The 16506-nt window shown below is 40.4% G+C and overlaps 1 protein-coding gene across 5 annotated transcripts; it reads left to right on the top strand.

Annotated features, from left to right (window-relative positions):
* Positions 1–222: 222 nt before the first annotated feature.
* Positions 223–16284, top strand: LOC137861017 (lysosomal amino acid transporter 1 homolog). Of its 5 annotated transcripts, none has more exons than XM_068691973.1 (10): positions 666–692; positions 2528–2639; positions 4054–4164; positions 4264–4399; positions 5639–5768; positions 6486–6576; positions 8332–8456; positions 9373–9468; positions 10148–10333; positions 15683–16284. In XM_068691973.1, the coding sequence occupies exons 3-10, from the start codon at positions 4062–4064 to the stop codon at positions 15782–15784; spliced, it is 969 nt and encodes a 322-aa protein (XP_068548074.1). In that variant the 5' UTR covers positions 666–692; positions 2528–2639; positions 4054–4061; the 3' UTR covers positions 15785–16284. The 5 variants fall into 5 exon arrangements, 4 of the variants coding, with proteins under 4 accessions (XP_068548072.1, XP_068548074.1, XP_068548076.1 ...); XM_068691975.1 differs by having other exon boundaries at positions 4054–4137; XM_068691972.1 differs by having other exon boundaries at positions 4054–4399.
* The last annotated feature ends 222 nt before the right edge of the window (positions 16285–16506 follow it).

Consider the following 16506-nt stretch of genomic DNA (forward strand, 5'->3'; position numbering starts at 1 on the left):
TGAGTGGAGCCCACACGGGAGCTCCTTGGAGATGGCTGGCTCTGCGGGGACAGCCTGGGTCTGCACCTTGGAGCCTCTGGGGGAAAGAGGAGCCTCCAGAAAACCAAGGTGCACGTAGAGCATTTGCACGTGAAGTGAAGTGATTTAACTTCTGCTTCCAGGCACCTCAGCTTGTGTTTGTCAAGAGCCAGGGGGGCACACTTGTGGATGCACCTCTGCTCCAGCTGAAGGCAAGCCATGGAGCAATATGGAATTGTGGAGCAATATGGAATTATGGACTGCTTGGACCACCCGACAGATTTCTGCTTTGCCCTCACAGTGAGTGCCCTGGTCAACAACACGGAGGCAGACCTGGAAGCCGCGGTGCTGTATCAGAGAGGGGCGCACCCTCGCAACAACCACCCTGGCCTTCAAAAATCCCCGATTTTCCCCAATCCCCCTGAGGGGTGCAGTTTTCCCCCCTCAGGCATCTCCGCAGCCCCGGCAGCCGCCCGCAGAGGGCGCCCGGGCCCCGCGGCTGCCGATGGCGGCGAGGGGCGGTGCGGGGCGGGCGGGCCGCCTGCCTCCCCTCCCGTCACCCCGCCAGGGCCGCCCGGCCGCCTCCCTGCCTCCCTCCGCTGCCTGCCGGGACCCTCGGTGCTGGGCCGGCCGAGCCCGAGCTGGATCCGCGGAGCAGCAGCCGCCGTGGCCAGGTCGGTGTCCGCCCCCATCGCGTCCTTACAGCGCCTCCCTCATGGCCCCGGCCCTGGCCGCCCCGCGGGGCCGCCATTACGCGGGGCGGGGGGCGCCGGCACCATGGGGCTGGCGGTGTGGGGCTGGGCGCTTCTTTGGGACGGCGCTTCTTTATCTCTCGTTTTTCTGCTCGTTTTGATAAGCTGGGGGCTTTCTGGGGGAACTGGACGCGGTTTGTAGGCTCGGCGTGGCCGCGCTTTATCATCAGCGCTGAGGAGGCAGCGTTCACAGCTGGGGGACGATGCTCTCAGGGAAGAGCCAGGGGTAGGGTGAACGGGTTCATGCTGGGAGCATGTGAAGAAGCTCCGAGTTACTCCTTAACTCTTTTTTTTTAATTTTCTTTTTTACCCCTAGTAATAAATTACAAAAACACTATACAACTGAGCATCCTCTTGGGTTTCAGGCTGTTACCAGACTTACAGGAGAAGCGTGCTTTGCCTCCGCACTGTGGAGCTGTTCTTAACATAGAGGGCTTCACTCTTAAAATACTATTTATTTCTGTTCGGGCGTCTCTATTCCGTAGTAGGGGATTAAAGTAAGAAAGTTGTCCAAAGCAAAGCCTTAATCTACTGATTCCTTATAATTAAATATCCGAAACCACAGTGGTTTTACTTCCAGCTAGACAAACACTAAGCCCTTTCAGAAAGATGTGATGTCAAGCTTCCAGGCTAACACTTCATTGAAAATAAAAAATAATAGCTCTACTGCAACTTTTTCAAATGCTAGAAAATACTGTTTGGGCAGTAATCAGAATGAGTCTGTAGGTGTGAAATTTCTATAGGGACATAACCCACCTTTTATTTCCTCATCAATTCTAATATTACAGGAAGAAAAGAAATGTGACGACAATCTCATCCTGTTTTCAGGTGCAAAGCATTTCATGCAACAGAAGAGAAGTAAGAAGGGTTTTGTGGCAGATACGTTTAGTTAAAAGCATCCAGTTCTACCCACGGGTGAAATTGCTCTTGGTATAGGGGCACGGTATCTTGCTGGGGATTATAAAGCAAAAAAAGCACACAGTTATTTTAAGACTAAAAGCACAGTCTCAAGGGCCGGCAGCACAGAAGTTACCCTGCTGTATAAACGTTAAGGAACAGCAACCCGAGAATATCCACGTGCTTTAAATGTGTTAAGTGCAGCGCGTGGCAGGAGGCCAGCGCACAAGGCTGCAGTCATCTGGGGAGCGTAAGTAGCCTGACTCCCACCACTTCTTAAAATGTTTGGGTTTCTGTAGCAGCTGCGGGGTTTTGGAGCAGGGTATAGCCTGAGATCAGGTGGTTGAGTCTGAATTGCCTCATTTAGACTTTTTACCCTGTAGTCTGTGATTATTTTTTTTAAGAGAACTTCTAATGCGTGAGTCAAACTGCAGTCATGACATTCAGGCAGAGTTTTAAATACCATAGTCAACTTTGTTTTAAAATGTCTAATATTTTGCATATGTCAAAAGGGGCATTTTGGGATGAAGTTGAGGTGCAGTGTTTTCTGAAAGCTAATAAAATTTGTGTTTATTGTTACAATGTTTATAGATAGTTGAAAGTTTGTGGCCTAAAGTAGCATGTGTATTTTGTTTCTCCTTTTTAGTGGATGGTAAGACCCTGTTCAGCTGCAGAGTACCAGAACGGGCAGCTTAGTTTAAACATTACTCATAGATATATTTTTTAACTTTGTAGTCATCTTTGAAAATATTTTTTTAAAGTCTAATAACTTCTCCAGTATAAGCTAAATATATCTAATAGACAAAGATGAATTCTCAGCGTATGAAAACATGTTCTTTTTTATTGTTTGTGTGGTTTAGGTCCCATGATGACAGCTCTCTTGAGAGGCAGCCAGTTTCCGCAGAAAACTTGTTTCAGCACCGCAGATACTTGAAGTCTGGAAAGAAAAAAGATTTCCTGATGATTAGCAAAGTGAGTCCTAACATCACAGTGAATGATGCTCTACGAAAACAAACGCTGTGAACCTTCATTAAGGCTTGAATGTAGTTTGCATAATGAGAGTGGCTCTGACATGTGTTGTAGGAAGGGTAGAAAGTTGAGCCCTTCCAAGCCCTGTCCCATCCCAGGCACAGGGTATTATGAACATCAAAATCCCTGCCACAAACGTGAGGCCTTTGGGGACTCTTGTCCTCAAGATATGTAGTCACTTACAGGAGGATGCCCTCATGCCTCAGGGTTACTTCTTCCTGGTTTCTGAACTTGCTGTGCTTCTGAGTTGTTCCCGAATGGTCTTAAAAATTCTCGCTGTCTTGTCACTGATTTGACATCTGGCTTTAAGTACTAAACAGGCGAACCTATTAATACAATACATAGATATTTTTAAAAATAATTTCTTAAAATATGCTGTGGCTTTTTTCATAGATTTGAGACTCCTCTGCATGGGAAATTATTAACCCTTAGAGAACCTAAGTATCATCACAGTGAATCAGTGAATGGGAAAGCAGCTTTTTTTTTTTTTTTTTGTCAGCAGTAAATCTCAAGGAATAGTCACAGATAATTCCGCATTTTTGCTTAAAAAAAATCTTCAATTTTATAGTGGTTAGCCTTTTAGGAAAAAAAAATACGATGTCCAATAGTATGAATATTTCACTAGGAAGAACAATAAATATCCAGAATCATTATAATTAGCTATGACAAGATATTTTTTAAGGTCAAAAAGATCTTGTGCTTCAAAACTTAAGCTATGTTTTACTTCATGTGCTTCATTCTGTGTGGTTTGGGAGTGGAAATACCCTACATCTACCTGACGAGATTTCTCATGCTTTCCCTCTTTCCTCTGAAGTATTAAATAATACAAACTGTCTGACACTGTATTGAATCACTAATTAGGCTGATTGGGCTACATATATTCAATCTGTGAAATATATCTGCAATCATATATCATATATCTGCAATCTGTGTAAGAAATAACTTCTTTCATAATATTAGCTGGGAATTAATTGCATAGAAATGATCATTAATTTTATGTTCTTTAAGTGTAAATAGAGCGTTCAGGATGGATACTGTTAAAGAAGACACTGTTGCTTCATTGCAATAATGCTGAATGTGAAAATCAGAGTTTTGGTGTTAAGTGTGAATAAATGGCTGTGTTTACTTTACCCTGTAGCAGATTTCTGGCACCTCTCTGTCTAACACAGGCTCAGGCTAAAATGCTACAGTGATAAACATCTGGAGTGTTGCAAGGGTTAATGAATGCGATGGGCTACAAAGTATTTCTCTTTCTTGGAAGTCTTAACTTCTTTTCTGTAAGCAATAAACATGATCAAGCATCTTATGGTTAATGTCTTATTCACACTGGCTATATTTATTTCTTTGAATTTGGCAGGTTCATTTATGAGATTGGAAATAACTGCGGTATCAAGCATCCGTCTGGATGCAGAGGTCTTTTCACAGTGGATATTCGGCATTGGTAAACGGATTTGCGGATTTGCATGGGGTAAAAATGGAGGCAGAAATAAACTTCTGAAATTGAATCTCAGTCCAGAAATGATGGCTTCCCAGCTGTATACACATGCTTTCAATATCTCCCCAATAGAGACTAGGAGACTGTGTATAAATGGAACACCATGGATTTGGCATCTTCTGGAAGAATGTGTTGAGAATGCGTGGGAGTACTGGAGCGTTGTCATAGGACTGATTTCCATTGTCTGTTTTCTGTTTGCTGCACTACCGTAAGTTTAAAGTCTTAGGCAGTCCTCAGATTGAGACATGAGTAATCTTGCCTGAAGCCTTTTTCACAAGCTGCCTTTTTTTAGTTTATCTTGGATATGTTTCTCTATCTGCATAATACAGATATAATATGCCAGAGAAGCATGTTGTTCGTGTTTAGAACAATATTTGGTGGTTGACAAATGAGCTTGATGTACTGTTCTGTTGTACTGACTTGACACTAATCTCTGCCACTTAGAGCAAATGAGAATAAATCACCTCTTCTCTCTTATCTTCTCCACCCTGAGATGTGTGCACACGCAGCACACTTGCTGCAAAAACTGGCTGGGTGTTTATTTAAACCACATGCCATGTCACCAGTACTCTTGTGCTGGCTCCTGCCAATGAAGTTTGGACTCAGAAAAGGTCAGAAACAGCACATGAGTTAGCACTTTGGTGGTGCTAAATCAGTTGCTGTTTGGTGGACTGGCGCTGGGTTCGGGTTTCAAACGTAGGTAGGAGATGGCAAAAGAAAAGCAGAAATGCTGCTAGTAGATGAGAATGCCTGAAACAAAATGGGATTGACTCCAAAGTCTGTCCCTATAAGGGAAATATAATTTACTGAACTAATAAAAATGTGATGGAAATCAAGCAAAATAAAAACACTCTTAGCAAGCTGTTGAGCTTCAGAAATATTAGTTGAAAAGGAACTTTACATTAAAAGTGTTGTGTTAGTGGGTATGGAATTCATCAAGACATGTCTAATGGACTTAAATTTGGGATTGCTTCATAGCCCCTGTTATGAATCTGAGTAACAGCTCTCCAATTTGGAAGCGTGAGTGTAGCTGTCAGCTCTTACAGGAGCTTTGTTCATTCTTAGCACTTCTATGTTAAGTGTTTTTCTTCTTTCGGTATCTTAAAGGCTAGTACTTAACAGCAGAGGAATATGAAATGATGCTGGCATAGTTCTGGTGTCCAGAAAATAATACTTCAGTGCAGGACACACAAAAAAAAAACCAAAACCTCAACGCAAGCTGTAATGGGGTTGTGATTTCAGCTTCTGTTATATTAGAGTAAGACATGGTGAGCTGTAGTGAATCTGAGTATCTCATTCAGACTGTAAGTGGGGTATTGCTGTGATGGGTCTCTTGTAGTTAAGAGTTTTAATCTTTCTTTATTCAGATTTTGAAAAATGTATTTTCAAGCTTGTCAAACATTTTTGGCTTACAATATTTTATAATTACTTCTGGAATTTGTGCCAGTCAAATTTACGTTGCCTGTCAGAATGGAAAAGTGGATCAAGCGCTGTCTTTGGGCTTTCTGCTGTGTTGGATAGCTGGAGATCTTACAAATTTTATAGGCTGCTATTTAACAAATCAACTACCAATTCAGGTAATCTGTTGATACTTCTATTTTTTGTTATATACTTTTTGACTGTCTTTTTAACCTCTAGGATAACTTAATATTGCACATATATATGATATATATTTTGAGAATTGTCTTTTAACAGCCTCTTTGAACTAGACCTTTCGTGTTAATCTGTTAAAATTTGAAAATACAGTTCCAGCCTTAGTTGTTAGCGATCTGTTAATTGTGTCTGGAACTTTGTTGTCTGCTGTTTCTATTTTCAATTCGTAATGAAAGAAAGATGTATGTGTCAGTCACAGAAGTTTTCCCAAGCTGGAGATGGACCCAAGAGTGGATAGAGTTGTCATCTAGTTTACAACTTAATGTTGTCTAACAGTTTCATCTCCCCCATTGTAAAAGGGAGAAGAGAGAATGTCAGCTCTGTCTTCTTGAGGCAGGAGGCACTAAGCAAGACTGATAGATTCCAAAGTGCTGGGCAGCTGGGTAGAGTGGGCTTAAGCTTCTGGGCAAGAAAGGATTTTTCAGTCTGCCCAGGCAGGAATTTGTGCCATGCATCCTGGAAAATGACAAACTGTTGTGATGGTGTCAGCATGTCACCATTGCACAAGCTTTACATCGCATTCATCTGCTGCTGTCTAACTTGGTAGTCGTTGTTCACATTATTATTATGAAGCACAGTTAAGTTGGGAACGTTTTTAACTTTTTGTGTACTGAACATGCAAATGTATTTTTCTCTTTCAGACCATCACTGCCATCTCTTATGTTAATATGGATATAATCATGATTTCACAATATGTATACTATAAGCTCAAGAATCAGAAGATGACAAAATGTAAGATTTTTAAGCACTTAATATTATCCATTAAGTAGCACATTCTTCACTGTGATGTTTCCTATAGCATTTAAAGAAAAGCTACCTAAAAATAGGGTGCACAGATTCCAGCTGGAGTTGTTAGGTGTATTTCTTCCAGTTTTCTCAGTCTTGTGAAATTCCTGTTCTTTCTCTACTCTGCCTTTCTGCCCTCCTTTTACCCCCAAAATACCTGTACCTATCTCCTATATAGTGCTTTCAGTTTATATAGACATAAAAATATAGTTTTGTGGAATCTGGTTCCATATTTTAACTTGCTCCATGGTTTTATTATCTACTTTCAGCCATCTAACTGTATGTGTAAGTTGAGAGTAAGCTTTTATTATTGCTTTGTGTGGCTCAGTTTCCTTCATGTTGATTAAAACAGGACTTTATTTGCTTATAGCATAAAATACCTTGACATCTTCATGCGTTCTGTTTCAACACCCACAATTAAGAAGTATTAATGGGAATGAAATTGCTTGAGTTGCTTCATAAAATCCTGGCAGTAGTTGTAGCATTCAGCCTACCAAACGAACTACTGTTTTGAGAGCAATGGAAGACAGAAAGCTATGTTCACTGTGTATCAAATTAAAAGCATTATTTCATCAACCTAAAAAAACACAAAACCTAAAACCCACGGTGCAGTGGAGGTAACAAAAAGCTGAAGCAAAACAGACGCCTGCCCAGCAAACTAAATAGGGATAAAGCAGATTCATTCAATATGGAACTGATAATAAGCCTGGAGATAGGTCAGTGCTGAAGATATTTCCTTCCTGCTGCCTGCTGTTGAAAACAAATGCAGGCTCTGGTGCATTATAACTGTCCATGCCTGCTTCAGCTCAATTCTGTGCATAGCTGGAGAGGAAGAAATGGTTTGGGGAATAAAGGAATAAAAGCTTTTCAATAGCCAGTTCTAGAGCTGTTACTGCAGGCAGGTTGGTCAATTTTGCATCTTCAAGCCTCTGAAACAGCAGTATTGCTTCCTGTGCCTGTTGTATAGGTTGCAGGTCTTTAGGGCAGGCCTTCTGATGCTATACAGCAATTTGTTCCGCAGGTAACAGTGACTGTAGGAGCTTACCACTACCTTTTAAATACAGAAGATAGCATAGCTCGAGAGATCAGTAGGATTGTTTATCATTTTCAGGTTGTCCCATAGATATTTATGGAAACTTATTAGATGGAGTCTTTATCTTTGTATATGTGAGCCTCTGCATGTAAAGATAAGGTTTCTTATCTAGCTAACCATGGACATAGACACTGGTCCAGCAGAAGACTTAAATTCAAAAATATCTTTCAGATAAATAAGTAATCTAAATTTCAAATATTGTTGCTTTTGTGTTTTTAAATTGCAATGTGTTGAAAGAAACTTGTATTCTATTCTTAGCAGCTTTCTGATTATCAGCTGTTACATAAATGTAAATTACTAGGAAATGAAGCTATCTAAGAGATGAACTGAGTGTGAAAATTGTCTCAGTAGCAATGCCTGTGTGAGGAGCTCCCTCCTGCTCCTGCACTGCTGCCCTCAGGTGGTGCATTAAGACACAGTGCACAGTGAGCAGGGCTGGAAACGTGGCCCGGGAGAAGAGGAGGACTCCTTAGCCTTGAATTGTTGCTGAGAAGAAGATAACCTGGAATTGTACCTTTAGATTTGCATTTTTATGTTGCAGATAACATCTGCTGTTAATTTAAAGTTACCTTTTCTTTTTCAGCTAATTTGTTTGTCTGTCATTCTAGGCAGCAAAAACCTGAGGAATTTCTGTGTAACCTGGATCTTGGTGTGTATAGCCCTGTGCATCGTTCTGCTCTGCCAGCTGCTAGTAAGAAACCAAGACCAGAGTTCAGTACTGGAAAGAAGTAATGTAAGTTCTTAACCTGCTTCCATTCCAAAACAAACAAGCAAAAAAAACAGCGTAAGTGTCTTGAAAGGATTATGTGCTCTGAGGTTTAAAGAAATTTGGATGCTGTTTTTAACAATGCCTTAGAAATCGTAAATGTGGCGCTGTTTGGACATTTTAAGTATGTACCATACATCCCAAAATAAAGAAGTTACAAAAGAGCTTCTTTTAGCAGCTTCCTGTGTTTTGGGCTTATTCTGTCCCTTGGGTTATTAGGATGTGCAGCTTTGTGAAACAACATGTACACGTGTTGTCTTTCTGCCTGTGTTAGATAACATGGACATCCATGTAGAGACTATGCAGTGAAAAGTGAAATCAATAAAAGTGGAAAATTACAATTGTACCTGCTGCTGCTGCTGTCACTTCACCAGGAAAGTTCACAGGCTATTCTAGCAATTTTGCAGCCTTCGTACTAATGCCAGTAAAATAATTGTAATCCAGCAACATTGCTCAGCAGGGAGGCAGCTTATTTTCAAAATACAGCTAGGGTGAGAAAACTAACAATTCTCTTAAACTGAAAAATGAGTATTTTGCTTTTTCCAGACAGGATGATTTTTTTTTTTTTAGTAGCTCTAGCTACAGTTTTTAGTTTTGGCTTGAATTATTGTGTCCAAGCATCTTGAGCAGAAGGATTGGATTGGCATTAGTGTTACAGCCTAAAGCCTGGCACTGGTTTTGATCTTAGTCATGGCTATGACGCAGCACTGTGCATTGTTGTGAGATAAAGATTAAACCTTTTCTAGCCCTTTTTGGTCATTTGAAGAGCTGTCCTGAACCGCTTTGAAGGGAGTTCTGTCCAGAATGATAGCCTGTGGCCTCTCTAAGCCTCTGAAATGCTTGAAAACATTATTGCCAAAACATATGTACCTTTATTTTTCAGACTTCCCTTGATATGATTGAAATGTCAGGCTTCATTTGTGGCTATATATCTTGTGTGTTTTACTTGGGAAGTAGATTTCCTCAGCTTTATAAAAATGTAAGTAGTTTTTTGGCTAAGTATACTTGTATAGTTTACAAAATACACTCTGTTGCTTGACATTTTGGATTCTTCCTAGCAGTGAGCCATCAACATCAAAAGCCTGCAGGGCTTTTGTGACTGTAAAGAAAAAGAAGGGCTTTATTTTTCCATTCAAAAGGGAAGAGGGTGGTGAGAATTTTAGAAAAATGATGGTCTTTAATTGATAGAAGAGGACTGATTTGCAAGAAAGAGGAAAGGTTTTTTTTGTTTTGTTTTTTTTTACACAGTTCAATCAGATACATGAGCAGAAGCATGCTTTGTGTGATTGGTTGCATGAACAAGTGGTATCTCCCCTTTTCTTTCTCCAAACTATTCCACCTTAAGTAAACAACTACATGATCAAAATTTAAAATTAGAGGAAAATTAGTTTAAAGCTTTAGGCTATTTTCCATGAAGATGCTATTACTGACTTTTTAATATACCAATAGTGAAGAGTCTGTGGGAGGAAAAACTGCACAGGGTTGTACATAATCAAATGCATACAGGTATTCTAGCAGAGTGTGTAAATGGTTAATTCATTTCCAAGCTTATTCCTGTTCCCCCCTTACCTTTTCCATCCCAGCCAAAATACTACAACATGTAATCTACTGTGATGAATGTTTTAACATTTTTTTCTGTAAAAATTCTTTGTGTTTAGTTTCGGAGAAGATCAACAGAAGGCACCTCTTACCTGCTGTTTGCATTAGCCATGCTGGGAAACTGTACGTATGGACTGAGCCTTGTTTTAAAGATGCCTGCTACCACATCTTTCCAAGCTCTCTACTTTTTACACCATCTTCCGTGGCTCATTGGGAGCTTTGGAGTTTTGTTTCTAGACATTTTTGTATCCTTTTGCTGTTACAGCTGGAGTTTTTCAGGATGGGCTTGTTAATAAGTAGATCAGAAGTTAAGTGGAATTTAAAACTAATTAAAAAAGTCTTCTTCTAGAACAATAATTGATATGTTTTCTGTAACAATGTTTCTATAACATTATAGAAAATAACTACACTGAAGCTACATTGCACAGGTTAATTTTGATGTTGTAGTCAATATATAGTATACTAAAAGTTGGGAAGTGGAATTTTGCAGTGTGCTGTTCTGTGTGATGTCTGATAAGTGTAAAAACAAAAAACACCTCCAAAACTGCTTGTTTTTAAATGGAAATATAGAATTATAGCTTTGAGAAGTTGGCTGACTTGTAAATGCTATTAGAAGAGTGCATTCACTTGAGAGACAGACAATGAGATTTTGGCCAACTTTGTTTCAAGAACATAGCATATAACAAGGAAATGCTGCAGCTACCCTTAACTGTATAATTTGGGGCAAAATCAGATGCATTGAAACACTGAGTGCCTCTGCAAACCATCAGCTATGCTAACTGAGTCGTGCTAAGAGCTGCCCTACTACTACACAGTTACGTAGGTTAGTATGTCTGTTTCTTGAAGCCCTGAGTAAACTTAAACACTATTTTTTTTTATTCTTAATTCAGGGGACATAAGTAAGATGTTTGCAGTGTTTTAGTTATTGCTAGTCATGCTGTTTCTAGATTGAGCATTAGCATTCTGTGATCAAGAAATGAAAAGTACAATATTACCATAAATATTTTACTTTTTCTTTGAAAGTCTAGTGAATGATAATGTGGTATTTGTTGTTCTGTTCATTGTGTGTTTATAGCCACCTGCCTGGACACTTTTGCTTGCAGTTTCATTTAAAATAGCATAAACTGGAGATTTTATGATCTTTCCTGGAGTAAGAATTTTAGTTTTGTTTCTTAAAACATCTTGGTACTTAGCTCCATTAACTCCAAGTGTGAAATGGAATAGAGTAAAGAGGGATTTCAAGAGCATGCTAAAAAAGCATACTGTGTTAATCTGGTCCATATTAGAAGGAAGTTCTTTACCAGATTTACCTGGAACAGTTGAAGTTGTGATTCCCAGGCACCAGTCTTGTCTTTCTAATTAAAGTAATTTCATAAGCCACTCCAATTAGCCTGATGATAGGACAGCTGACCCTCGCCTTGGATGGGCTGTTAAATGGTACTGTCCCTCAGAATAGGATCCGTGCTTCTTGCGTTTGTAAATTTGATTTTTATCTTTTGAGACAATGTAGTTTCTTTTGCCTGAGCAGACTGCAGGGCTTCAGGGTTGCTAGCCCATGTGGCTGGTGTGAGTGCTCAGGCCTTTTGTTCCACAAATGAAGTAGTGACTTTCTTTTCCTCTCCACAGCTGGAAACATAAAACTGCCAGTATTTATTTACCAAAAAAAAACCCTAGAATTTGATCTTGATGACCCTTACAGTACATTATGTGCATATTAGCAGATGTCTCTCTGTGATGTACTCAAAAACTTCTACGTTGGCCACAAACCTCTCCCCTCTGCGAGCCCAGCCCCGGAATTGCAGTGCCAGTGTGCACATGACATTCATTTCTCTGCTCCCTCTTGATTGGAGTCTGAATCCAATCTTGCTAATAGTCTTCCAGTTCAAATTATATTGGAAGCAGATGCTCCCAAATCAGGTTGGGGAGCTTATAGAAATCTAGTCAAGTATATAGTGTTAGTTGAAAATGTATGAAGTATTTGTAATCAAGAGAAAACAAAAGCAGACCTCCAGCTTTGAGAAGCCCTGAAGGTATGGAAGTAAACGCTATTTTTTTTAAAGAGAGCTTCATTACTGTCTCTTGCCAAGCAAGAAAATCAAAATTCTAACAAACCGATATGTCATGTTAGACCTAGACCAGAACAGGACCACTCAGGTTTTGAAAAACAGAGGACTTAAATGAAAACGTTGTAATTTCTACAAGAGAGGTGTCTCGTAATTAAGCATTTGTGCAGCAGTCTCTGGTTTGAGAAGTAGTTGTAGAAATTGTCTAATTCCAGCGTGGTTTATTCCTCAGAGTGTGCAGAGTTTCATTAGGTGGAAGATAAGCCCTCATTCCTCAAGGTCCAAGGAAGGATTAAGGGTTCACTTACTCTGTGTCTGCTGCAGTTTTCTTTCTTGTGCTTCCGCCTGCCGTGGCTGGCGTTGACTATTTTTAGAACCAAATGGACTCCCGATCGTAGCTGGAACAGCAGCTCCAGTGTTAGGTAGTGCAGGATTACACCGGACCCATTTCAGCTTGCTTTAACGGGATAACGTGCTCATCCTGTTTTCTCGGTGTCTAAAGCTAGTTATTTGAGCACACAATAAGCTAGTTATTGTGATAAATAACAGAAGTGTGCAGTTGTTTCTAAAGTATGAGTTGTCCTCTTTTTCATTTTAAGGAGTTTCATAACTTCGCACATTTTCATTATAAATTGGACAGGATTGTCTCTTCCAGTAATTGTTTCCTTCCAACTGCTGCTTTGCAGAGGAAGGTGGCTGGAGTTTCCCAAGGGTTTTTAGGGAAAAGTGCCCCTGCCTATAGGGCAGAGGGGTTGGGATTAGATGGTCTTTAATGTCCCTTTTGACCCAAACCACTCTGATGCTAAGAGACTGTGAAAGACAAGGCTTAAACGTGCAGGGTGGGGTGCCTTATCTGGGAGAGATGCTTAAGTCCGTATTTGCCTATCTTAGGGTTCCATGGTGCACCTCACTAGAGCTTTATGTGTGTGATTATTTAATGGCTTGCTTGTACACGAGGATTTAAAATATGTACTATTAAAATAATGAGGTTTTGACCACTTCTGCCCTTGCAAACATAGTGTTGGCTGCTGCTAAAAGTCTGAGAGACTGACTTCAGCACAACTTTCCTGGAAAACTTTGTCCTTTTCTCTGTGTCCTCTTTCACCCTGGCTTCTTTCCCCTCCTTGCCCCCAGCAAAAGCAAACAACTCTGCTTTGTATTTAGATTCAGGTAAGGCCCTTTACTAAGATTTTTGCCTTTTTTGTTTGTTTGTTTGTTTGACATCACCCTATTGTCAGAGAGGGATGTTCAAATCCTCTGCAGGTACTTCTTTTCATTAAGTGTAGCCAGGTTATAACTAAATAGCCAAAGGATATTCAGCAAGAGCCAAGCTGCTGTACACGGACTCTTTATCTTGCACCTTTTGTGAGTTGCAGGGCAGCCACTTGGAATCCATTATATACTTCTACAAAACATCATGCTTTGTAATTTAATTACACGGTGCAGAGAATGTAAGTCTGACCTGACAAGGCAGCAAGACTTTCCCAGCCAAACTTTTCTGTGCTCCTGTAACTACCTGCAATTGTCTCAAAAGTCCTGCATTATTTGATTTGTCATTAAATTATTTATAGGTTTAATGGAACAGATTTGATGAACGTGTTCACTGGCTGTCATAAACACCAGTGTTGAATACTCAGCTTGGTTCTCACCTCCACTCTGGGCTCTCTGCGTATGGAGGCCTTGGAGTTTCCCCCAGAAAGTCACAGACTTGAGCAGCCAGCATGTTTCTATATTAAGTAGTCTTGGCAGTCTAGCATTTATTTTAAAAATACAACCAGATGAGCACATACGCTTAAAAAAAAGAAGAAAAAAAACAACACACCAACATTCTGGAAATACTTTTCAGTGAATTCCACAGAAGCATGGTAAGTTACAGAAATTAAGAGCTCTCTTGCTGCTGCCAGCTTGGTGGCTAAGTGGTAATGCAGCCCAGTCCTGTCCCCAGCCCACGGTGTGATTTCAGCTGGTTTCATCCCCAACCCACAGCAGCATTTTCTACCAGTGCAGCTTTTAAGGCCTGGGGAGGTGTTTGGCTGTAAGTCCAACAAGGCCTGTTTGAAAAAAGAAACAGGCAGGAAATTTAAGCGGTAGCTACATATGCTGTAACACTAATTTGCTAAACTTTCTTCTTAAAGTTTCCTGCATAATACTGCAGAAGGACGTGAAATGAGTGCTGATCTGCTGTCTCTGAAGGAAATCCTGTCTAGTCTTCAGCTGGGAGGCCTTAGAGGTGGGATGCAGGAGAGTTTCGGGAACGTGGGATGACTCTTGGGGTGCTGCCTAAGAAATTTGTAGAGAATTTCCTCTGCTTCCATCCAGGCCTCCCAGAAAGCTTTTTATTTTTAATTCTTATTTTTATAAATAAGCATGTACATTAGCCTCAGACTTCTCACAAACGTTGTCTACCAGCCAAGTTATTTTAAGTGGGCTGAAGCGTTCCTGGCAAAATTTTATATGCCAGATTTCCTCCCAGAGAAATGCAGTTTCAGTTTAAAGTGGGGTTTTACGTGTAGTAGTAGTGGTAACAAGTCTCAATTAAAGCTGAACGTAGATGAGCATCCACTGCCCTTTGCAGAGGGGTACCCAGGTGTACGGATGGCTTCTTGTTTCCACACCCTGTACTTTTAAGCCTGTTTCCAAGTATAAAACTCAACAATCAGAAGTTCTGAGGAGTAAGGCACCTCTTATTCTTTCTAAGTGCACATCCCCATTTTTTTTAAAGGCTAGATGTGCTCAAAATCAGTAATACTGTTTGAGAGATGGAATCGTTAAGAAAAAGGACAAGTACGTACTTGCTAATTCTTTTTAGATTAGCAGTATTTCCAGTGGTCTAGTTCACAATAGAAATAAGCAGTTATGTCTAATTGCACAATTCTGTGTTGAAAACAGTATTAAATAGTGAGTCACAGAGCTGTTGGCCTGTCATTGCCTTCCAGTACCAAATGAGGGAGAATATTGCAGGAAATCAGAATTTTGTTTCCTGATCAGGCCCAGCTGATCCACCTCCAAGAAGTTTTTACCAACTCCCCTCCTTACCAGCAGCCCCACGTGGGCTCCCCAGGTGAACGATGCTCCTCTTGTGCATCTGATGAATTTCATGCTTACGACCCTTGCAGGCAAGAGATAGCAAAGGATATTCTCGTTTGTATTTGAGCCATAAAGCTGAGGTTTTAAGTTATTTTTTTCCTGTATCTTCTCTTTTTTAGTATTGCAAATAAAGTGATTAAATGTTTTGTCATTTAAAAAAAAAATACTGAAAATGAGTATTAAGTAAGGTTTGGAAGAGCTTGTATGATAATGTAGAGAATTCCACAGTTAGGATTAAATAAAATGGATAATACCCCTCAGTATGTGAATTAGATTAAACAAGTTTTAAGTTTTCCTCTGTGGACTGTGGTGCTCAGAGCCCGAGCCAGAGCTAAATGGGTGGCTGCTTTTATTCTGTGCGGCTTTCTGCCGTTCACTGAAAGCCAGCACTGCAAGTGCTGCCTCTGTGTCCCAGTTAATTACTTCCTTACCCCAAAATAACAGGTGACCGTGCAGTTCCTTCTGTATCGTCAGCACGAGGAAGGGCAGCCTGGCGTGGTGGCACTGGAAGTGGAACCGCTGCTCCTGGGAGAGGAGACTGCCTAGTGCGGGGTCGGCGTCGGCTCCTGCCTCCCGTGCACTTTGCTCTTGGCTGACTTCAACAAACAGTTGAGATTGGATGTGCTGAGGGACCGCATTTGTTACTTTATTTATTTTGTCATTGATTTGTCATTACTTATTTGAAAAGGATATGCAAATAAATATTTAATACTGTATTTCAGTATGATATCAAGTCTTTTCTCCTCATTTCTTTTTCCCCTCCCCTACATTTTAGGCTGTTTCTCCCTATCACGATAGGGAATCACAGCAGTGACTGCTTTAGAAGTATTTATGTGATGTCGTGATACAATGCATATCACGAGGTGACTATTTTTAGATGAAAATCTACATCTAGATAAGGCTGTTTTAAAAAAATGCAGGATCCATTGTTGTGCTTTTACATCACTCTTGTAAGCTGGGGGGATCCTCATTGTAAAGTGTACAGCTCATTGTAAAGTATTACTGTGCTTTTTATTGTTCAGTTAATTAAAACATTTATTCGTCAATACCTGTGTGTTCCATGGGATATAATTACTGCGTGCCATCATACGCTGCATGGAAGGGTTTTTTTTTATGACTTGCATTTTTTACCAAGCTGCTGGTCTAGGTAAGGACCGGAGGGGGGAATGCTAAGATTGTACCTTGCAATGGTCTATGGTGTGTTAGGTATTTTTATTCAAAACTGTTCTGTTTGAAGAAAACTTTAATAAGATCTCAGAATAAAATTC

This window comes from Anas acuta, chromosome 9, assembly GCF_963932015.1.
Source record: "Anas acuta chromosome 9, bAnaAcu1.1, whole genome shotgun sequence".
Lineage (NCBI taxonomy): Eukaryota > Metazoa > Chordata > Aves > Anseriformes > Anatidae > Anas > Anas acuta.

Excerpts from the sequence above, each read along its gene's own strand:
- LOC137861017 (XM_068691971.1), top strand. The coding sequence starts at position 238 with ATGGAGCAATATGGAATTGTGGAGCAATATGGAATTATGGACTGCTTG. Across the intron at positions 6,577-8,331 it reads GAATCAGAAGATGACAAAAT|GCAGCAAAAACCTGAGGAAT; the intron begins GTAAGATTTTTA and ends CTGTCATTCTAG. Across the intron at positions 9,469-10,147 it reads TTCCTCAGCTTTATAAAAAT|TTTCGGAGAAGATCAACAGA; the intron begins GTAAGTAGTTTT and ends CTTTGTGTTTAG.